Source organism: Daktulosphaira vitifoliae, unplaced genomic scaffold (assembly GCF_025091365.1).
Source record: "Daktulosphaira vitifoliae isolate Bord-2020 unplaced genomic scaffold, ASM2509136v1 Scaffold_1, whole genome shotgun sequence".
NCBI lineage: Eukaryota > Metazoa > Arthropoda > Insecta > Hemiptera > Phylloxeridae > Daktulosphaira > Daktulosphaira vitifoliae.
Window position 1 is genome coordinate 16185378 of NW_026099572.1, and position 20514 is coordinate 16205891.

The 20514-nt window shown below is 23.8% G+C and overlaps 2 protein-coding genes across 3 annotated transcripts; both read left to right on the forward strand.

Annotated features, from left to right (window-relative positions):
* Positions 1–1442: 1442 nt before the first annotated feature.
* On the forward strand, positions 1443–7914 carry LOC126902420 (heat shock 70 kDa protein 14-like). 2 transcript variants are annotated; one of them, XM_050679674.1, is made up of 10 exons: positions 1443–1635; positions 3041–3124; positions 3658–3895; positions 3963–4167; positions 4810–4971; positions 5089–5347; positions 6031–6252; positions 6314–6445; positions 7679–7734; positions 7799–7914. In XM_050679674.1, the coding sequence occupies exons 1-10, from the start codon at positions 1570–1572 to the stop codon at positions 7872–7874; spliced, it is 1500 nt and encodes a 499-aa protein (XP_050535631.1). In that variant the 5' UTR covers positions 1443–1569; the 3' UTR covers positions 7875–7914. The 2 variants fall into 2 exon arrangements, with proteins under 2 accessions (XP_050535631.1, XP_050535638.1); XM_050679681.1 differs by lacking the exon at positions 1443–1635 and adding an exon at positions 2026–2068.
* A 4457-nt stretch (positions 7915–12371) lies between these two features.
* On the forward strand, positions 12372–19748 carry LOC126902491 (enhancer of mRNA-decapping protein 3). Its single transcript, XM_050679839.1, has 6 exons — positions 12372–12685; positions 12747–12904; positions 16705–16986; positions 17354–17507; positions 17588–17805; positions 19244–19748. Exons 1-6 carry the CDS (start codon positions 12525–12527, stop codon positions 19561–19563), a joined length of 1293 nt encoding a protein of 430 aa, XP_050535796.1. The 5' UTR covers positions 12372–12524; the 3' UTR covers positions 19564–19748.
* The last annotated feature ends 766 nt before the right edge of the window (positions 19749–20514 follow it).

The following is a 20514-nucleotide window of genomic DNA, read 5'->3' on the forward strand; positions in this document are numbered from 1 at the left end:
ATCAAAAATTAATATTTTTTCAATCTAAGTAATATCAAGTACGAATGTTGATTGAAAATGTATAATACTTTAGAATTCAAATTATGATCATTACTTACCCGAAAATATTTCGAAATATTTTATTCATGGTATATTAAAACTTTAAAAAAACTTATTCACTAAACTTGAGTAAATAATCTATTTTTTAATAAAAAAAATTGTAGAAATATTAAAATATGTAATTAATATTAATAAATAATATTAAAATTATACAAATATGTAGAATATATACAATTTTTGAATATAGCATAAATCAAAGAGATTTCATGCAATCAACAATTTATTAATTTATTTCCTAGCAATATTACACTTGTTAATAAATGACTAAATAACACATTTTTTCACTAAAATAGACTAACAAAACATTAGTTTTCAGGAGAATTTTATAAAAACTGAACATTAACATTAATAGTAACATTAAAATTTTCAGTAATTATTGGCAGAATATCACGAGGAATAATTTAAATGCTTAAAATGATTTAATAAAGAATTCCGTTCATTGTTAATTATGTAATTCAATTAATACCTATACAATGTAAAATGCAGGTAAAATCTATATGGTATTTAATTGACTAATATAATTAAATACAACATTTACATAACTTTACAAATTTTAATTTTCCCCTCCCTAAAATAATTTTGTATAATAATACTAATACTTTATTAAAATTTTGGAGGGGCAGATTTTGAAATTGGGGGTAAGCCCTACCAGGACTTTCCTCAATTTACGTTTATATCATAGGTTTGATTGATGGATGTTTATTTTTTTTGAAAGTTACGAATTTTCTAGATGAGATCCATAAATTATTTGGATTTTAAATATTTCATTTTAATTTAATTTATATATTATTTAAATAATCATGTGTGATTTATATTATGCATTAAAATAATATTTTTTAATCGGGATGTCCAGGTCCCTGGTCCCTTAAATCCACCATTGTTTTATGATAACAATCATAAAAATACTGTTTCAATAAAAATTTAGTAGTCAACAATTTCTTGTTCCGAGGACCATTCTGAAGAGGTTTATGTAAAGTGCACACTTCTCCACTTGTCAATATTTTATCGTTTTAGTCAATATATAAGGTTGCTACCAAAAAAATGAATGTTTTAAAGATGCTACACAATTAAAAAAAAAATATTTAGTCAGTAAAAACAATTTATTCACTCTTCTTCTTTCTTTTTTTTAGCTTCGAATTAGATTTAAAAAAATAAAGCAAAATAATTAAAAATTTCTATTTTATATATCACTAAAAGTGAAATAATTTTTGAAAATGATGATTTGGTTAAATTATTTCATAGTAGAAACTACTTTTGTTAATAATTTAAATACTTCACAAATTTCGGCGGGAAAATGTACTTGCTGAGTAATTTTTAGGTTATATTAAATATGATAAAATAAATTCATGTGATATATGTCACTTCTATTCGTATTAAATAAAATTTAGTTTTAGAATGAAATTATATCATAATTTTGTTTGGATATTTTAGTTGTATAATAAGTGTAAATTGGATTCTTTTTATGTTATTATGTCACATGTAGGTGTGTTTGGAATTCATGTTGGAAACTCAACAGCATCAATAGCTATTTCTAAAGTTTGTTTTTTCTATTAATATTATTAGTTATTATAAATCAGTTTTACAGATCTAAATGTTTAGAAAAATTTTATATAATTCTGATGTTTTTTAATATGTGAAGTTATTCAGTATTTTAAATAAAACAGTTGCCATATAGTTATTGATAAGTCTTTATTTGGTATTACATAAACTGATAAATAGCTGCAGTTCTATAATCGATTTTAATTATTAAATATAAGTAGTATGATTGTAATATAATAACATGATTATTTATTTTAAAATTTTTTTAAGGTCATTTCAATAACAATAAATATACTCCAATAATAACCTCATTATCCCAGGAAAATTAAAGTTTTATGTTAACTATGAACTATTTTAGAATATTTATATTAAAAGATATAAATTAAAATTATACTATGAAGAAGGGGTGAACTACTACTATTTGCAGTTTGTAAGAGACTTAATGAAGACGTGTTATATATGGATGATTCTTTTATCATGAATCTTATAATTTAATGAAAAATCAAAATAATGTTGATCATTTTTTATTCATCAATCATGAAGTATTTTTTACGTTCATTCCTCATGTCTTGTGGGGGTGTCAACATTATTTTTTTAATGGAAACATACATAACTAGTTCATTTATTATATAATCTAATAAAAAAATGACTGGTCAATAACAATTTTTGGACCAGTATTTGAGAAGTTATTTATGATTTAAAATTAAGAATGTAGCTGAAGTGTGGGTGCTTCTATTTTTATTACTAGACATTTTTTGGCCTCATTCCTCCTCCCAACTAGGTATAAAAATATCAATAACTACTGAAATACTGGTTCAAAAGTTGTTACTGATGAGTCTTTTTCTTAATTGGACTATTTTCTAATAAATTAGCTTATTAATTATGAATGTTGCTAATAGAAAAATTAAAGTTGATATCATTATATAGCAAAGAGTATATGCGTAGGATGGTTAAAATTTTTGTTTTTGGGAGAGATTTAAATTTAATTTTTTCCCATCAAAAATTATTTTTTATATAAAATTGCAAATATTTTTGCTAAATTTCTAGTGGAACTAAATTGTAAATTTAGGGATAAGCTCCCTTATCCCCTCATCACACACCTATATATTTATATATACCTAAGTCATAAACATAAAAAGTATTGTGTTATTGATAAAATGAGAAAAATACTGTAGTAAAATAAACTTATAAAAAAATAATTAATATTATTCTTATTTTTAGATTAAATAAGTAGAGTTCATGATAAAAGAATCATACATCAAATTATGTGTTATACTCTTAATTTAAGAGTACAATTAATAATATATTTTAAAATATTGTGTAAATTACTTTTAAGTGATTTATAAATTAATTAATTTGAATGTTTTTGTTTTACTAATTAAATTCTTTAATTGCATTTTAGGATGAAGGGAAGGTTGATGTATTAGCTAATGAAGCTGGAGATCGGATTACACCTGCCATTGTATCAATTACAGATGAAGAAACTGTACGAGTTTGTGTATATAGAATATCCCACCATTTTCTGACAATCAATAACTTTTGATCCATTGAATATTTTAACTATTGAATGTAGAAGAACTTACAATATAATGTTACACAATCAATTTTAACTATTTTGAATAAATCAAAAACTAATTTGAAATTTTAGATATACAAAGTGATTTTTATATTATAACCCACTCAATTACTTAGAAAATAAAAATATTTTAAACATTTTTTTTTTTTTTTAATTACCTTCAGTGACATTATTCTTCAATTATTAGCTATGTAGTCTTTTTAATTCATACCTTATATTTTATAAGGGTTTAATTGACAATTTGTTGTTAATTATATATATATAAATATATATATTTATATTGCCAGTTTGTGTAAACATTGAAGTACTTATTCAAAAATTGTTATTGACCCATCAAAATTGTTTTTAAAAAATTCACTGGTTCTAATGTTATTATATAATGTGAAAATCTCGTGGGATACTCTGTATATACATATATCTTCTCTAAAATTATTCTGCTTTAGGTTGTTGGAAATGCTGCAAAAACTGGATTTATATCAAAACAAGCCAACACCATAGCATACAATAACCGTTTAATGAATTTGGCAATGGATGAAGATGAAAAACAAGTGATAGTGGAAACAAATAAAGTTCAAACAATTATTGCTGGTGGTCATTTAGCCTATGAAATACCATTAGATAGTAAAAAAAAAACTTATTCGCCACAATCAATAGAATCAAATATTTATAAGACACTATATGGTATTTATACAAATTTTACTTAAAGCTAATAATTACATAATGAATTGTTAGTTTATTATGTTTTAAGGTATTGCTAAAAGAGCTACTCATAGTGATGATAATACAAAATGTAGTTGTGTTGTTACTGTACCAGAATTCTTTGATGACCCTAGTAGAGAGTCTGTAAGGAACGCTGCTACTCTAGGTGGATGGAATGTTTTGCAAGTTGTTAATGCACCTAGTATAACCCCATTTACTTATGGAATTAATGTTTCAGAACCAATCAATGATACGTATGATTGAAATTAAGTCAGGCATACAGAGTGTAACACTAGTTTTGACATCTTTAATAACTTATGTTTTAGTGAATATCTTACAATTACATTTTTTTTAAATTAATTTTTAGTTTTGGTTTACGATAACATATTTTTGCTATTTGTCTCTAATAAGAAAAAATTAAAAATTAAATTTTAAAATAGCAATTTTTTATCCCATTTCTTACAAAAAAATTTAATTGATCAATAACAACTTTAGGATAATTACTTATCTAGTTACAAGCATTTTAATACATTAAGTGGGTATGTAATGCTGCTGGAGTATGAATTATAAATTTACCCACCTACTCTATATTGAAATAATTACTAATAATAACTCAATCAATACTTATTCAAACATTTTTATGGACCCATCAATATTTTTTGTAAGAATGGGGAGAAAAATAAATATTTTGAAATTTCAAAAAAATAAAAAATTTAATTTATAATTTTTTTTTATTAGAAACAAATACTAAAAATATGCCTTTATTGTAATACAAATCTATAAAAATTATTTAAAAAAAAGTAATACAAAATATTCTCTAGATCAAAAGTTATTAAGGATGTCAGAACATGGTGGGACACCTTGTATATATCTATTTAATCTAAATGTTATTTTAGGTATATTTTAGTATACCGTTTAGGAGGAATTAGCTGCGATGCAACAATATTATATGTGAACTCTGGTTTAGTTTCTATAGAAGCATCAGAACATACTAAACAGATTGGAGGTTATAAATTAATAGAAGCATTAAAATTTCATTTAATAGATGAAGTGAAGAGGTTATTTTTTTTAAATTATATAATATTTACTAGAACATTGAACTTTGATATAATGTGCTGTCCCATATTCCCTTACTTGAAATAAATGTTAATACTAATATTTCATTGTTTTTTAAGAAAACATCGAGCTGATCCAACTGAAAATGCCAGAGCATCAGCTAAATTACAAAGAGCTACTGAAGATGCTGTTCACTTGTTATCAACATTAAAAACAGCAAATATTTTTATAGAATCTCTTACAGACGGTATTGACTTTACAGCTTCTGTATCTCAAGCTAGATTTGAATCACTTATTGCTCATTTATTACCAGTTTTTGCTCAACCTATAGAAAGTGTTTTAAAAAAAGTTCAACTTAAATGTGATTCTATTAAGAAAGTAATTTAATCTTAAGTCTTATAAACAGAATGAATCTTTAATCATGAATGAATTAAATGAAAAAGCAAAATAATATTGATAATTTTTTTATTAGTTTCTTTTAGTTAAATGTTTCTTTTTTCAATTGTGAAGTATTTTTTATGTCTTATAGGGTTGGGTTGGGCTTTTAATGGAAACATATGTATTTAACTAGTTTATTTGTTATATCATAATCTAATTAAAAAATGACTGGTAAATAAAAATTTTTGGACCAGTATTTCAGGAGTTATTAACATGTTTATATACCTAGGCGAGGAAAAGTATAGCTGGAAAATGTTTTAATAATAAAAATAGCATCACTCACTCTTCATCACCGGCCATAACTTTAAATTGTTAGTAACTTCTGAAATAATAGTCCAAAAGCTGTATTGAAGTAATTTTCTTAATTAGATCATTATCTATTATTAAGCTAGTTAAATTAAATGTATTTTATCATTTTAATTATAGTTGACACCTTTTTAAGGCATAAGAGATTCACATAAAAAATATTATATGATGGATAAATTTAGAAAAACATTAAACTACAAGAAACCAATAAAAAAATTATCAACATTATTTTCTTTTTCTATTAACTAATTGGTTCATGATAAGTGAATTATCATATATCTATATTAAAATATGCTTGCTATCTCAAATTATTACAGGTAATTTTATGTGGTGGTCCTCTTAAGATACCCAAACTAAAATCTTATATTGGTAGTTTATTTCCAAATGCTGACATACCAAATGGTATAAGCCCAGATGAAGTATTAGCCTATGGAGCTGCTGTACAAGCAGGTTTTTTAGCAAAATATTGGAATACATCAGATGATCTACCTGAACCTACAGTAGAAGTATCCACTTTAAAAGAACCTATCGAAATAATTGTAATAATTGTATTATTAATTTATGTCTATTTTTTTTTTTATCTTTTTTAATTTTTTTCAGTGTTGTGGAGAATTGGTAACTATGAATCAAAATGAAGCATTACCATCTACAAAAACAATAAAAACAAAAGTAAACTCTGAGTATGTTACTCTTTTGGCTAAATCAGGGAAGGAAAAACAAAAAAATTTTGAAGTAAATGTACAAACTATACATTTTTAATTAAAATTAGGCTATTTCTATATTTCTTTAAAAGTAGTTAATAAATTGTATATTTTAAAACGGATCATTGGTGGATAATATATGTAACAGTTTCTGACTTCATTTTTTACCTTTAAAATAGAAATCTTTATTATCAACTAAAGGGTTGCTATTGTTTTGACTTATCTTCATAATTATAATTACAACTAACTTTGAAGTTTAAATTATACTAAGGCTTTTTTCTTAATTTTGATGTTATTATGTTGTCATAATTATAAGTTAATTTTAATGTCAAAACATCAAAATTAAATTTACTTAGTTGGAAATTTAGCTAGAGTATTCAAATACATAATGTTATATTTTATTTAGTGTGTGTTTTTAAGATAAAATTACCTAAATCTACTTTTTTTTCTTTATTTTAGGTAAAATATTTTGATAAAAAATCTTTTACAGTATTAACCAACATTAAAAATAAATTAATCATTTTTAAGGAATATTTATAGACATATTTCAATGTAATAAATAAATGAGAATGATAAAATGAATAGTATTTCAAATAGTATCATTCATGTATAAAATTCAAGCTGATTAATACAAATTAAAAAAAAAATCTCCTAGATCCCTCTTTAATTTAGTCCCATAAGCAAGCGTGGGACTAAGTTACCTTCTCAAAATAAATGTTTGCCCATCTCTTGCCCCAAGTGTTTTGGCTCTGGGAAAAGAGATGTCGACTAACAATAGCTATATAAAAAGTTATATTAATCTATAATATTATAGATTTTTGTTTATTTTCATTTTCAATTTTGTACTTTTCAGTTTCACATTATCAAAGATTAAATATCACCTATTGTTTGTAAAAAATATTTGATAACATATTATATTACATAATTAGGTTATATTATTAATAGTAAAATTTTACTTATCTTATATTTCACACAACACCACTAATAAATATAAATTCATCCTGAAAATTAATTTTTATTAACAAAATTAAAGTAATTCTGCTTGTCTCTGAAAAATTAACTGCCTTAAAGGAATAATTATCATTGTGCCATATTTTATAATTTTAGAAACAAGTTTAATAATAAATGTTTTATTATCAAATTAATAATTAAAAAATATATATAATTTTTAATAATTGTTAAAACTGGTTTTACTCCAAAAAATTTATCTGTATATTTTAAAATCAATGTTTAAAATGTTAAATTTTGACTTTTTTTTTGCTAGGCTAATATTAATGTTAAAGTTGATGAAGAGGTTATTTTTACTTTAATTGCTAACATGTAAGTAGAAAGTAAATTAAGTTATGTTACATAATTATAATTATTATTTTATTCTAAATTTTAGTGATCAAACTTTGGAGGTTAAAGTACAAAATTCAAATTTAGAACAATTATCTTCTACAATGTTCATAACTGTGTGAAAACCAAGAATTGTTTCATAAATATAAACTGTTTAAAGGATGATTTTTTTTTTTATTTGAGTTATTGTCTATGTTTAAATTTTCCTGTCATATCTGAATATTTATACTTCAAAGTAGATAATAATAAAAACATTAATAAAAATAATATAATAATAATTTTTTTAAAAGTGTACAACACTTTAAATATAAATTGATTTTATAATACTTTAAAATGTTTTAGTACAAGTTAAATAAATGTATGTTTGTCATATGTTTATAATCTTGATTTTAAAATATTTGTACGTATTTTATTTTTCCCTTTACGCTTACTTAAGGAAAAAATTGGCGTCGTACTTGATTTTATGACTATGAATAAGATAAATAATAAATATTTTATTATTAAATTTAAAAAATATGTACTAATAGTTTTTTAATAATAAATACACAACTTTTAAAAATTAAAAGTATGGTAACAGAGAAGTTAAGACATTTATCTTAAATGTGATAAGGATGAAATAATTTTTCTCTGAAAGCGAGAAAATGAAAAGCAATATGATTTAACGTTAAAACTTTGTAAGTATAATTATATTACCAAATTTTATTATAAACACTAACAGCTATTAATTAATATTAAACATTTTTTCGATACTTTCCTCGGAAATATATATATTTAAAAAAACCAAACCCAGCACAGTGAGGTGGCGGCACAGTGGGGTCGTGGCATAGTTGGGTCCAGTATAGATGATATCTGACAGTGATTAAAATCACTATCATAAAAAACGCTTCGATGCAAATCTGTAGATAGTGTTTAATTAAAAAATAAAATTTGTTAAAATAGCATATTTTTCAGGAAGATGAAGGTCGTCGGGACAAATTTTTTTTTTCATTTTATATTACATAAAATAAGTTTTAATTTGATATATGTTTAAAGGANTACATAAAATAAGCTTTAATTTGATATATGTTTAAAGGACGCAGTATTTCCGGAACATTTTCAAAAATTAAGTTGAAAAAATTAATTTTTGTAAAAAAGTTGCCATTTTAAATCCCCCCCAATGAGCAGGTTAAGTGATAGATTTTCAAAAAAATGATATCAAATGAAAGGTAAATATCTAAGGTTTTAGTATAAAAAAAAATTTAGTAGATTTGTGGATTTTTCTAAAAGTTATGAAAGTTTTAAGAAAAAAAATGTCGAAAATTAGCGATTTTTAAATTTGTAATTTTTTTGGATATTTCCCCCATTTGTGGGGAACGAGGGAATTTTTATGGGGAATGTCTCCAACTAGATACGATTTTTGATCTTTTGACGTATTTTTGAAAGAAATCGGTCCAGTGAGTGCTGAGAAAAAGTGGCAACAGACATAAAAAAATAAAAACACATCATAGTAAAATTAATACCTTCTCCTAATAAGCTCAATATTTTTTTGCATTTTTATGGTAATAGATAACTTAAATAGAAGTAATAGTAATAATTTCCTAATAACTTTTGTTGTTTGAAAAGATTCTACAATTGAAATATTCAGAACTTAATTTTAATGATTTACTTTAACTAAATGAACCAATCAAAACAAAGTTGTTAAAAAGATTACTCAATTGAGCGTATTATAAAATTTGATTATATTTGTAAAAATCAATCATTTTTTTTAAAAATGATTTATATAGCAACATGTTACAAAAAAAAATTGTAATATTATAGTCTAGTAGTAGCACACACAAATAGAGTAAAAAAATTATTAAATTACAAAGTAAAATGATTTAATTTTGTAGTTGAAACCTATCATATCAAACTTCATTCGTTAATAAATATTTTGAAAACATTAGAAATTAATGATTTTAATTGTCTTTATGGAGACGATGTAATAACTAACTGTTTAATTGATAAATTAGAATTTTTTTTTCAATTTTTGAGAGTAATATCTTCAACTAGATACGAATTGTAGTCATTGGACGTATCGTTGAAAAAAGTAGGTCAAGTTAGAGTAGAGAAAATAAATGATATTCACAAAAAAACATGTTCTCGGCTTAACATCGAAGCTAAAACTTAAAATATAGTAAAATAATTTTAATACGAATAAGAAATTTCTTCTTGCAAGGGGCGACTAAAGTGATGGGATCATTGATCTTTATTGAAGTTATTGAATCTAAATGAGTTAAAACTCAAACGAGTTAAAAATTTATACTAACTTAAAAAGAATTAAGAAAAAATTCACTGCCATACGCGGGTTGGAACCTCGTACCCAAAGCGTGTAAAACATAAGTTTTACCAACTCGGCAACCGTACGTCGCCACCGTCGATTGAAAAAATTAATTTAAATAACTAATATAAAATAAAATAAAATACAAATCCCAGAATTTTAACACAAAAATAGCATATTTTTGAATACTGTAGTCATTTTTACCATAAAGACAACTCCAGAGGTCAAATTTTTTTTTTTTCAGATTAAAGTATATTACATTAGCTTTAATTTAAGATATATATAAAAGTGACAGTACTTCCGGAACATTTTCAAAAGTTAAGTTGAAAAAGTTAATTTTTTGTAAAAAAGTTACCATTTTGAAACTCTTCCTGTGTTAAAGGGTCAAAAGATTACAAAAATATATTAAATGATAGGTAAATATCTAAGATATCTATTAAAAAAAAATTATATTTATTCGGTCATTTTTAAAAAAAGTTAAGGCAATTTTAAGTAAAAAAAATTGAAAAAATATCGAAAATTAGCGATTTTTAAATTTGTAATTTTTGGGGGTTTTCCCCCCTTAAGGGGAACGAGGGAATTTTTTTCAATCTTTGAGGGTAATGTTTTTGACTAGATACGATTTGTGATCTTTTGATATATTGTTCATCAATATCGGTCCAGCGAGATTAAGCGTTCAGACACAAAAAAAAAAAACACATTATAGTAAAATTAATACCTTCTCAGCTTCGCATCGAAGCTAAAAAAATTCTTATCTAACACATTTTCCGAAGAGCATTCGCACCTTTTAAAATATTACCCGATGAATAAATGGCATAGACGTATTTATTGATTTATTAATGGTATTGTACCTACTAACGTCCTACTAACGGGTTGATTTAACCCTAGACCGCCGACTTACCTGGGACCATCATACTCGTGCAAAAAGACTCCATTTAAATCTTAGAATCCGTATGCTTAAAACTTTACTAATTAATAACAAACATACTAACTAAAATATGAAACTTCTAATGTATAAATCCCTTATTAAATCCATTTGGACCTGTGGTCTTCAACTATGGGGAAATGCTAAAAAATCAAATATAAATCGTATTCAGGTATTTCAAAATAATTCTTTAAGAAAATTAACTAACTCCCCTCCATACGTATCAAATTATACCCTCCATTCTGATCTAAAAATTAAAACTGTTAAAGAAGAAGCAATAACATATTATAAAAGATTCTACACTCAACTAGCCTCCCACTATTCCAGATAATCTTTTGAGACGCTTAAAGCGTAACTAGTGTAGAGATCTATTAACTTAACTTTAGTTATAGAAAAAAAAAATAATAATCACTTAAAAGTGTCATCAATGGGTGGCTCCTTTTATCAAGTATTTCATGTTATAATTATTTTAGCTAATACTCTTATCGTACCTATAGGGAACATATTGTGTATATATTAATAAAGAAAAAAAAAAATATTAGTGAATATGATAAACTGCTATTTGAATAATGTTTGGATCAAAATAAAATTTTAAACAATTATCTTTATTTCACGACAATTTTTTCTATTAGTTGTATCACACAAAATAATGGCTCCATTGTTGACTTGAATTTAAATTCGAAAATTATAGTTTTTTAATAAAACGAATAATATTTTAAATATTTTGCATAGTATCAGAATGCTTTTATCATTCTTAATTATTTTAAATTAAAGGTCGTTTTATGTAGTATAATATAAATAAGAGAAAAACGTTCCGGTGATTTATCTTCTATGATTAATCAACCTCTAAAGTCAAAAACCATATAAATTCTATAGATATATTACATTTTTTGAAATACTCATCGAAGCTGTTCACAACAATTTTAATCACTGTCAATATTAATCAATGCTAATCTAATATATGACTACTATACCTTACTTTTTTAATTAATATTTTTCAATAAATAGCAATATTATTATAGCTCGACAATTATCTTTTATTTTAAAGAACAGTTTGTAGAAACAATGCAACAAGTTTTGAGAGTATATGAGATTAGACTTCGAGATGTGCAATAGAAGGTCAAAATTTAATCGTTTTAGTTAGCAATTTTTTAATATACTATAGATGATACTACTAAAAAATAGTTATTAAAAAGGGGTCGCATAGTTTTAAGACAATTATTCACTCGGTAAAAGTTAATTTTCATCTTTCTCTCCTATTATTTTAGCTTTGGGAAGGCCTTGATAAGAACTGATGTCATCATAATGTCGTCAGCTTGCTTCCTAAAGGAAGCATTAATTTTATATTTTTGTTTTCGGATGCACTGATTATTAAATTTCTCTTATCAAACGTCAACAAAATATACAATTGGCAAATATTGTGTAAGAACAAGAAAATAGGAACTATATAGTATTATAGAAAATTTTATGCCAAGTTACTGTGAAATAATATGAATATTTTTTAGTTGTAATTGACACATTACTATATCAACAGTTGATTTTAATAATACTATGGCCAATCAGTACAAAGGATGTTGTGTTTCTATAGATTGTATAGACGGTTCTGTCGTTCAAGGGGAAGTGAGTGGTATGACAGATGACAATGAAACTTTAATTTTGAAAAGACCATTTAAAAATGGAATACCGTTTAAAGAACCAGAAATTCAAATCAAGTAATTATAATACTACATAAAAAAAAAAGAGTTATATTAATTTTTACTACTATTTTGTTAGAGCAACAATGATTGCTAACCTCAAGATAATTAAAGCACATATAGAAATGGATCGAGAATTCGATAGTCAATTAGTTATTGACGAAAAGAAGAGTGTGTCAATGAAACAAAATAATAAACAGAAAATTAAATCAAAAAATATTCCTAATACTGTTTCTGGTTAGTAGTAAACTGTGTAATATGTTATTTATTTTTTAATGAATAAAAAAATGTTAATGATTAATAATATAGATCGATAAAAAGTTAATCTATTTTAATGAAATAATACTTATTAATTAACAAAATTTTCCATAAATTGTTGAATCAATAGTACTGAATTTTTTCTGAAATTGTATAGTCAATAGCATTTAAAGAATAGAATAGCTAAATTAATTTTTGAAATTTTCATGAAATTACATAAACTGTATTGATAAAACTCAAAATGTGTCTGAATATTTCAGGTTTTGCTTAAAAATCTTATATAATTATTTTTAAATCATTATATCAACATGCATTACTCATTAGACACAAAGTTTTTTTTTTTTAATTTTAATAAATAGCCTTTTGTAAGTATTTTTTTATTTTTTTTTTTATTAGACATAAAAGACCATGGCAGCTCTGGCCATTGGTCTGTTAGTAAATTACATTATTATTATTATTATTATTATTATTATTATTACAATTTTTGCATAACATTTATACATATTATATATGTAAGTATTTGTAAACAATTATAATTACATACAGCTACGAGCAAAAGTGAACATTAATGATAAAATTTTGAGAAATAGAGTTATAAAATAACAACATATATGTTTTAAATTATTCAAAAATTTATATGTATTTGGAAAACAAAATTGAAGCGTATTAGCTGAAAAAATACAAACAATAAATAGTGAGTTACTAGATAACAAATTTTTTAAAGTACTCACTTTTGTACAGGTTCATACACAGTAAAACAACTACATAGCATGACAGATCCTCCACTATGCTTGACCGTCTGCTTGTAATGGGAAGGTTTGATGCTCTCGCCAGTCCTTTTCCAGGACCAGTATCCGTCAGAGCAGTATCTATTGATTTTAGTTTCATCCAACCATATTACCCTCCTCCAGTTTTATTCTGTCCAGTTTTTATGATCTTTAGCAAACTTTAGTCTAGCCTTCATATTTTTTTTGGAAATTGCGGGTTTTTTTAGATTGGCCGCAATTGAAGATGAAGATGCTTCTCCCGTTTGTAAAAAGTGAGCATGTCTTCTCCTATCTTGCTGGGTAGTACACTTAGGTCTTCCTTTTAGTTGGGGTGTAGCGTTAGGACAACCTTTATTTTTTATTTTTTGCACTGCTGTTTGGCTGACGCCACACTATTGAGCCACTTTTCTGGTTGATTGACCCGATTTTAGCATCGAAATAATTTGTTTCGTTTTTTGAGGAGTAATTTTCATGTTGGTTCCTTTCACTACGAAAGACTGGTTCATACTGATTAAAATAGAAGTTTCATATTTTCTTTGTAATAGAAAGAAATGTAAACAAATCAAGAGTGAAAAATCTCTTTTCTCCAGACGCCCCAACAATAACAAGTCAAGGACACGCAATCTGCTTTGTGTTTTTAAATTGTTTTAATAGCATGTGCAAAAGTGAGTATTTTTAAATAAACAAACTCTTTTTCGTGACTATTTTTTTGCGCGTTAACTTTTGATTTAATCTCTAGAATATGGATTCAAAAATTTATTAAATTGAATTTATATTTAGTTTTGAAAATGCCAATTTTCCAAAAATTTTGGAAATTATGTTCACTTTTGCTCGTTACTGTATATAGATAATTATATTTATGAGTATGTAAGGGCATTATGGATTAATGATTGATTGATAAAATTAAATTGAATAAGTAGAGTTTTACCTTCAAGGATTTTCATGACACAATCCTTACCGTCTAATTTATTAATTAACATCTGATTTCTTAGATAGTTAATCTGCAATTTTTTTGAAATTTGTTATATTCATAAAATTAATCAATATTTCATTTCATTTTATTAAATAGAAATGAATATTATACTACAATATATTATTAACAAACTTGCTTATAGATTATTTTGGGAAGTGTGAGATAATAGGTTATGTACAGGAAATGATAAATCTTATAATAACTTTAATAAATATCTAACATTAAATTTTTTTGAATAATTGTTTTACTTAATTGCAATAGACCTTAATCAACAATTTTAACATAACAGTATTTTTTTATTTTATGAAAATTAAAAATGTTATTGAACAATTATGAGTAAAATTTATAATAAAAAAATAAAGAGTTAAAAAATGGCAACTTAAAAAAAAAAACGTTTTATTATTACTATTATTTTAATAGTGATAAAAGTACTTTTCAAACATAATTTAAGAAGGTATTAATTATAAAGATATAGCATATCTTGATGTTTAAATAAACTATTATTTTGAAATTATAATTAAAAATACAACATATATTTTTTTATTCTTTTTATTAATTATAAATAATAATTTTTTAAATTTAAAAAAGTTTTTTTAGGCCTTTCCTTGTAAAAAATGTTGTTAGGTAGTTTTAGGATAAGTTTTTATTGATTGCAATTATTTTAATAGTTAGAGTGGGTATGTAGCACGGGTGAGTGCTCATACTACAGTATTAGTTATTTTGTTTTGTTCTTATTGAAAACAAATAATAAATAATATGATTTTAACTAGTGATGGGCATTTTCAATTATTTTAAACTATTGAATAGTATTCGATAGTTTTAAAAACCTATCGAATAACTATTCTAATTGTTTTTATACAACCGAATAGTGTGATTTTAGCATAACCTATCGAATAGTTTTAAAAAATATTCGAATAGATTTGCGAATGGTTTCAAAAATATTCTATTAGTTCTAACTAAAATTTTTATTAAGTACACTTAATTATAATAAGAAGATAATTAACGAATACTTAAAATAAATAATTATACAATTAATAATAGTAAAAAGTACCATTTTACTAGTATTTCATAAGTTATAGCTATTTAAAAAATGAACTGGGGTGAGTCGCAGGTATATATTAGGATGGCTCTTATTTTATTAACTTTCATTGATCGATCTCAATATCCCCAATTTTTTTTTTATTTTATGAAAGTTATTTGTGTAAAATTTAGTTTTGATAACTTACCCCCTTGAGGTCCGAATCGGGGTTGAATATTCGTTCAAAAAGGTAATTTTTTAGTTTTTGATTATTATTTTTAAAACTAATCCACTTAGTATAACAATGTATAGAATATAAATTATAGATTTTAATATTTTCTTCTAAAATGGTATTTACAAAAATTTTCTAAAATTATTTTTACTTGCTCAAAAAAATAATTTGCTAAAATTTATTTTTTGAATATAAATCATTCTTAATTTTCGAAATAATCATTTTACAACAAAATGTTTCGTAAGAAAAAATATGTAAAGTTAAATTTTCTTAAATATTGGTCTTATGTAAAATTATAGTCAAATTTATAGTTTTACTGTTTTAATAACATAAACTATCTAAATAAGATTGTTTAAAACTGTTTATTCAGGTTACTACGATTATAAATAGGATACAATTAATAATAAAAGAAATTATTGATAAACATTTTCAAATATTTTAAACTATTGATTAACTATTCGAATTATGTTTATACCACTGAATATTTTATTTTTAGCATAAACTATCAAATATTGAAAAAACTATTCGAATGGAAGTACCAAATAGTTTTAAAAACTATTTGAATAGAATATAAAATATTTTCTAAACTATTCGAATGGAGCTACCGAATAGTTTTAAAAACTATTTGAATAAACTATCAAATAGTTTTTGAATGACTATCGAATAGTTCAATAGTTACTATTCGATATTTTGCATCACTAATTTTAATGTATCAATGAATGTATAAACTCTTAAAATAATATATATACTTTCTATAAACGCTCATGAATGTATATTAATCATTTTTAGATCAATCATCACAATATTTCACTAATCATAAAGAACGTAATGATGCTTGTTTTGGAGTTTCACTTGATAATATTGTTAAAGAAGACTTTGATTTTGAAAAAAATTTGGCTCTATTCAACAAAAAAGCTTTTTATAATAAATTACATAAAAAACCTGATCTTGTTCCTCAAGAAAAAATTTCTAATAATAAGTATAAACACAATGAAAATGTCTTGCATTCTACTCCAGTCAAGTTTAGACAAGTAACAGTTCCTTCACCTGCTGTCAACGAGTATATCACTGGTAAATTTTCAATAGTCTACTGTGTGAATGTGTTGATTGTGCAAAACTGGTTATAAGATACCTAGGTTTGAAATAATATTTTATTTTTATTAATTTATCATTGTTGTTACTATATATATTATAGATATTTTTTTATTACATTAACAATAGTCTTATTAATCAATGTGTTATTTTTTCTTAAATTTTAACCTTTAATTTTATATTTTCTTTTTATAGCCTTTTTATAGGAGCAAAATCAAGCTAAAAATTAAAAAGTTTCTTATTAATAAAATAATTTTAAGTTAGTTTTATATCCTAAAGCCAAATATTTGCACATTGACTTAAGAAAACTGTATTCATTTATCTGTTACTTCTAAAAACAAATTAGATGATGGATTAGTTGTACCTAGCATTACTTCAGAATTACGATGGAAATTATTTAACCTAGTAGAAGAAAATGGCTTGACTTCAGGTAGACAAAATGAAATTATTGGACGTGCTGCTACTGAAATGGTTTTACAACTTTTAGGAGGAAGTTACCGGTAAGTATAAATAAATAAATAATTACAATTGAAAAACATTTTATATTATTCTAATATGACAAATACATTGTTAATTGAAGATTCAACCCACGAAATGAACATCAGTGGCCTAGAGTTGTAGTTTTGTGTGGACCAAATCGTTCTGGTGCAATGGGAGTAAACTGTGCTAGACAACTAAGTAGTTATGGTGTACACACTGTTGTTGTTCTTTCTGAACCTGGATTATATACACCACAACTAGCTAATGAAATGTCTCTTTATCAGTTTACAACAGGAAGATTAATTACTAGTGCAGCAGGTAATTTATTTAAAATATTTATCCAGTTAATTTTGAAAAAATGCATTAGTATAAATATGGATTAAATTATATTATAATAATATGAAGATCAATAAAAAAATTCTAAATTCACTGAGCTCAAAAATGTATAGTAGTTAAATTTTCTAAAATATTGGTCTTATGTAAAATTATAGTCAGATTTATAGTTTCACTGTTTTAATAACATAAACTATCTAAATAGGATTGTTTAAAACTGTTTATTCAGGTTACTACGATTATAAATAGGATACAATTAATTTGATACATTGAAATTTTGAATTAATAAATCAAAAATTATTGCAAATAGGATAAAAATTTTTTATGGATAGTAGCATTTGTATTTGTATTTTTTTCTAAAGGATAATTTTATGTGAATCTTTAATGTACAATTTTTTATTATAATTTTTCAAATGAATTTTGCAAAAACCAAAATGTAAAAATAAGTTTGATATTCATCATATAAAAACTACAAGAGTATAAATTAAAAAATTTGCCTTTGATTTTAATCATCAGAAAGAAATTGTTTAAAGAATTATGATAACTAACCCGGATATATAATTTTTATATTATAAAAGTATTAGAAAAGAGATGAATTTATAATTTTAAACTTATATTTCAGTCACTTGAGCATCCATTACAGTATAAAAATCGAGTTTTGAGTGATACTACTACAAAAAAAGTCATTGAAATTGAAAAGATTTAGTGATTTACTTCAATGTCAAATTATTTAAATATATTCAATTATTAAATAAATATATTTTCAAAAATCTTCAATAAAAATATAGAATTTTCAATATATTATTACATAATTGAACAAGAAAAATGAAGATTTTCAGGGAAGATTACTTGGCGTTCTTAGATTTTTAACATTTTTATTTCAATGAAAGCACTTGGTCACAAGACTTAGTGAAAATTATTTACTCTGAGTGTTAAATTTTTACTGTTTTCCAGAAAAACATTTGCTGACGCTAGTGTTTTATGACTTAAGCTTTGATATTTTCACCAGGCCTGTCAAAGATATTTCTGAGATATCATTAAAGCATATATATTAGTCTATGGCCTACTTAATAGGATGGCCCAAAGAAGCTTACACGCTTTGGGCGCATGAGGCTTATAGGGCCCCAGGTCTGGGACGGAATCTCAGCTAGGCGAAGCATAGTTACCAATACTGATTTTTAAATAAATATCAATATCAAAAATAATATATTTATTTTAATATATATTGATTAGAATATTAGATTAACATAGAGTAGACAATTTATTTTTTTTTTTTTTTTTATCTTAACAATACTAAATATATTGTAATTATTTTTTTTCGAGTTTGTTTAAGAGTTAAATCATTTTTCATGGTTAACTGAGATTAACATAATTTGTATTGAAGATTTTTAAAATTTTAGATATTAATATTTTTTTTTTTCAGAATTGCATGGTTTATTAGATCCAGATTTTGTAGTAGTAGCTTTGGCTGATGAACAAACTGATACTATATCTCATAATATTGTTAACTGGGCAAAATCTGTTCGAGCTCCTCTAATGGCTATTGACCCTCCTTGTGATGGAACACCATCTATCAGTGTTAAATACTCATTAGTTCCCTCATTACCATTATCTTATAGTGAATCAAATGGTAAAATATACCTTTGTAATATGGCTATACCTACTCAAGTATTTCATTTAGCTGGAATCCAATACAAATCTCCTTTTGGTTCAAAATCTGTAATACCTTTGCATATTAATTAGTGTAGTGATTTATAAGTATAAATATAATTTTTTCCTGACGACTCCTATCAGATGATTTTAAGTTAAAGTCATATTTTTTGTATCCATTTTATAGATAGTGAATTTATATTATAAATCAATATTTGAATGTATATAAACCATGTTATATTTTATTTTTTTACTTGGCTTGAAATGCATGTTATTGATATTGTCAATATTTAGAATAATTTTTATATTCATTTATTTGTATTATTTGAATATTAATAGTAATATGTATTTTTTTTTATCAAATTTTAGAATGTAAGTTTAGATTGAATTATTTAGAAATTTGTAATTTATTAATCGTAATAAAAAAAATAAATATATTTTTTTTAATATTTGCATTTGTATATTGTAAATATGCATTTAAAAAATGTATATCCATTTTAATATTACTATTGAATTTTTTTTTCTTAATATTTGGTTAGTTTAATTATTATTTAAATTTTTTTTGTAATAATATGTTTCAATTTATTTGATTTATTAGATACTTAAATAATTTAATTATAACTTTAGTTTCTATTCCAAAATTGTAATATTTTTCATGTTAATAATAATCAAATTCATAAATTTTTTTTTTATATAAATTTAAAATATATAAAACAATATTTAACTTGTAAATGTAATAAATTTTGTTGTAATTTGTTTCATATGTACATCAAAACGTTTTATAACTGATTTTAGTCATTGGCAAATATAATCAATACTAATCTAAAAATTTGCCGGAACTGCATTACGCTATATTCTAACTTACTTAACTATTTAAAATTAGCTAATGTTTAATCTTTTATGGATGTAATGTCAATGTTATTATTTAGTGTTTTCATAAAATTGCATCTCTTTTAGGAATTCCACAACAGATTGATAAAATAAAAAAAAGGAAAAACATTAGTTTCCTTATCTTGTATTATTAGCAATTATTTATGACTATTT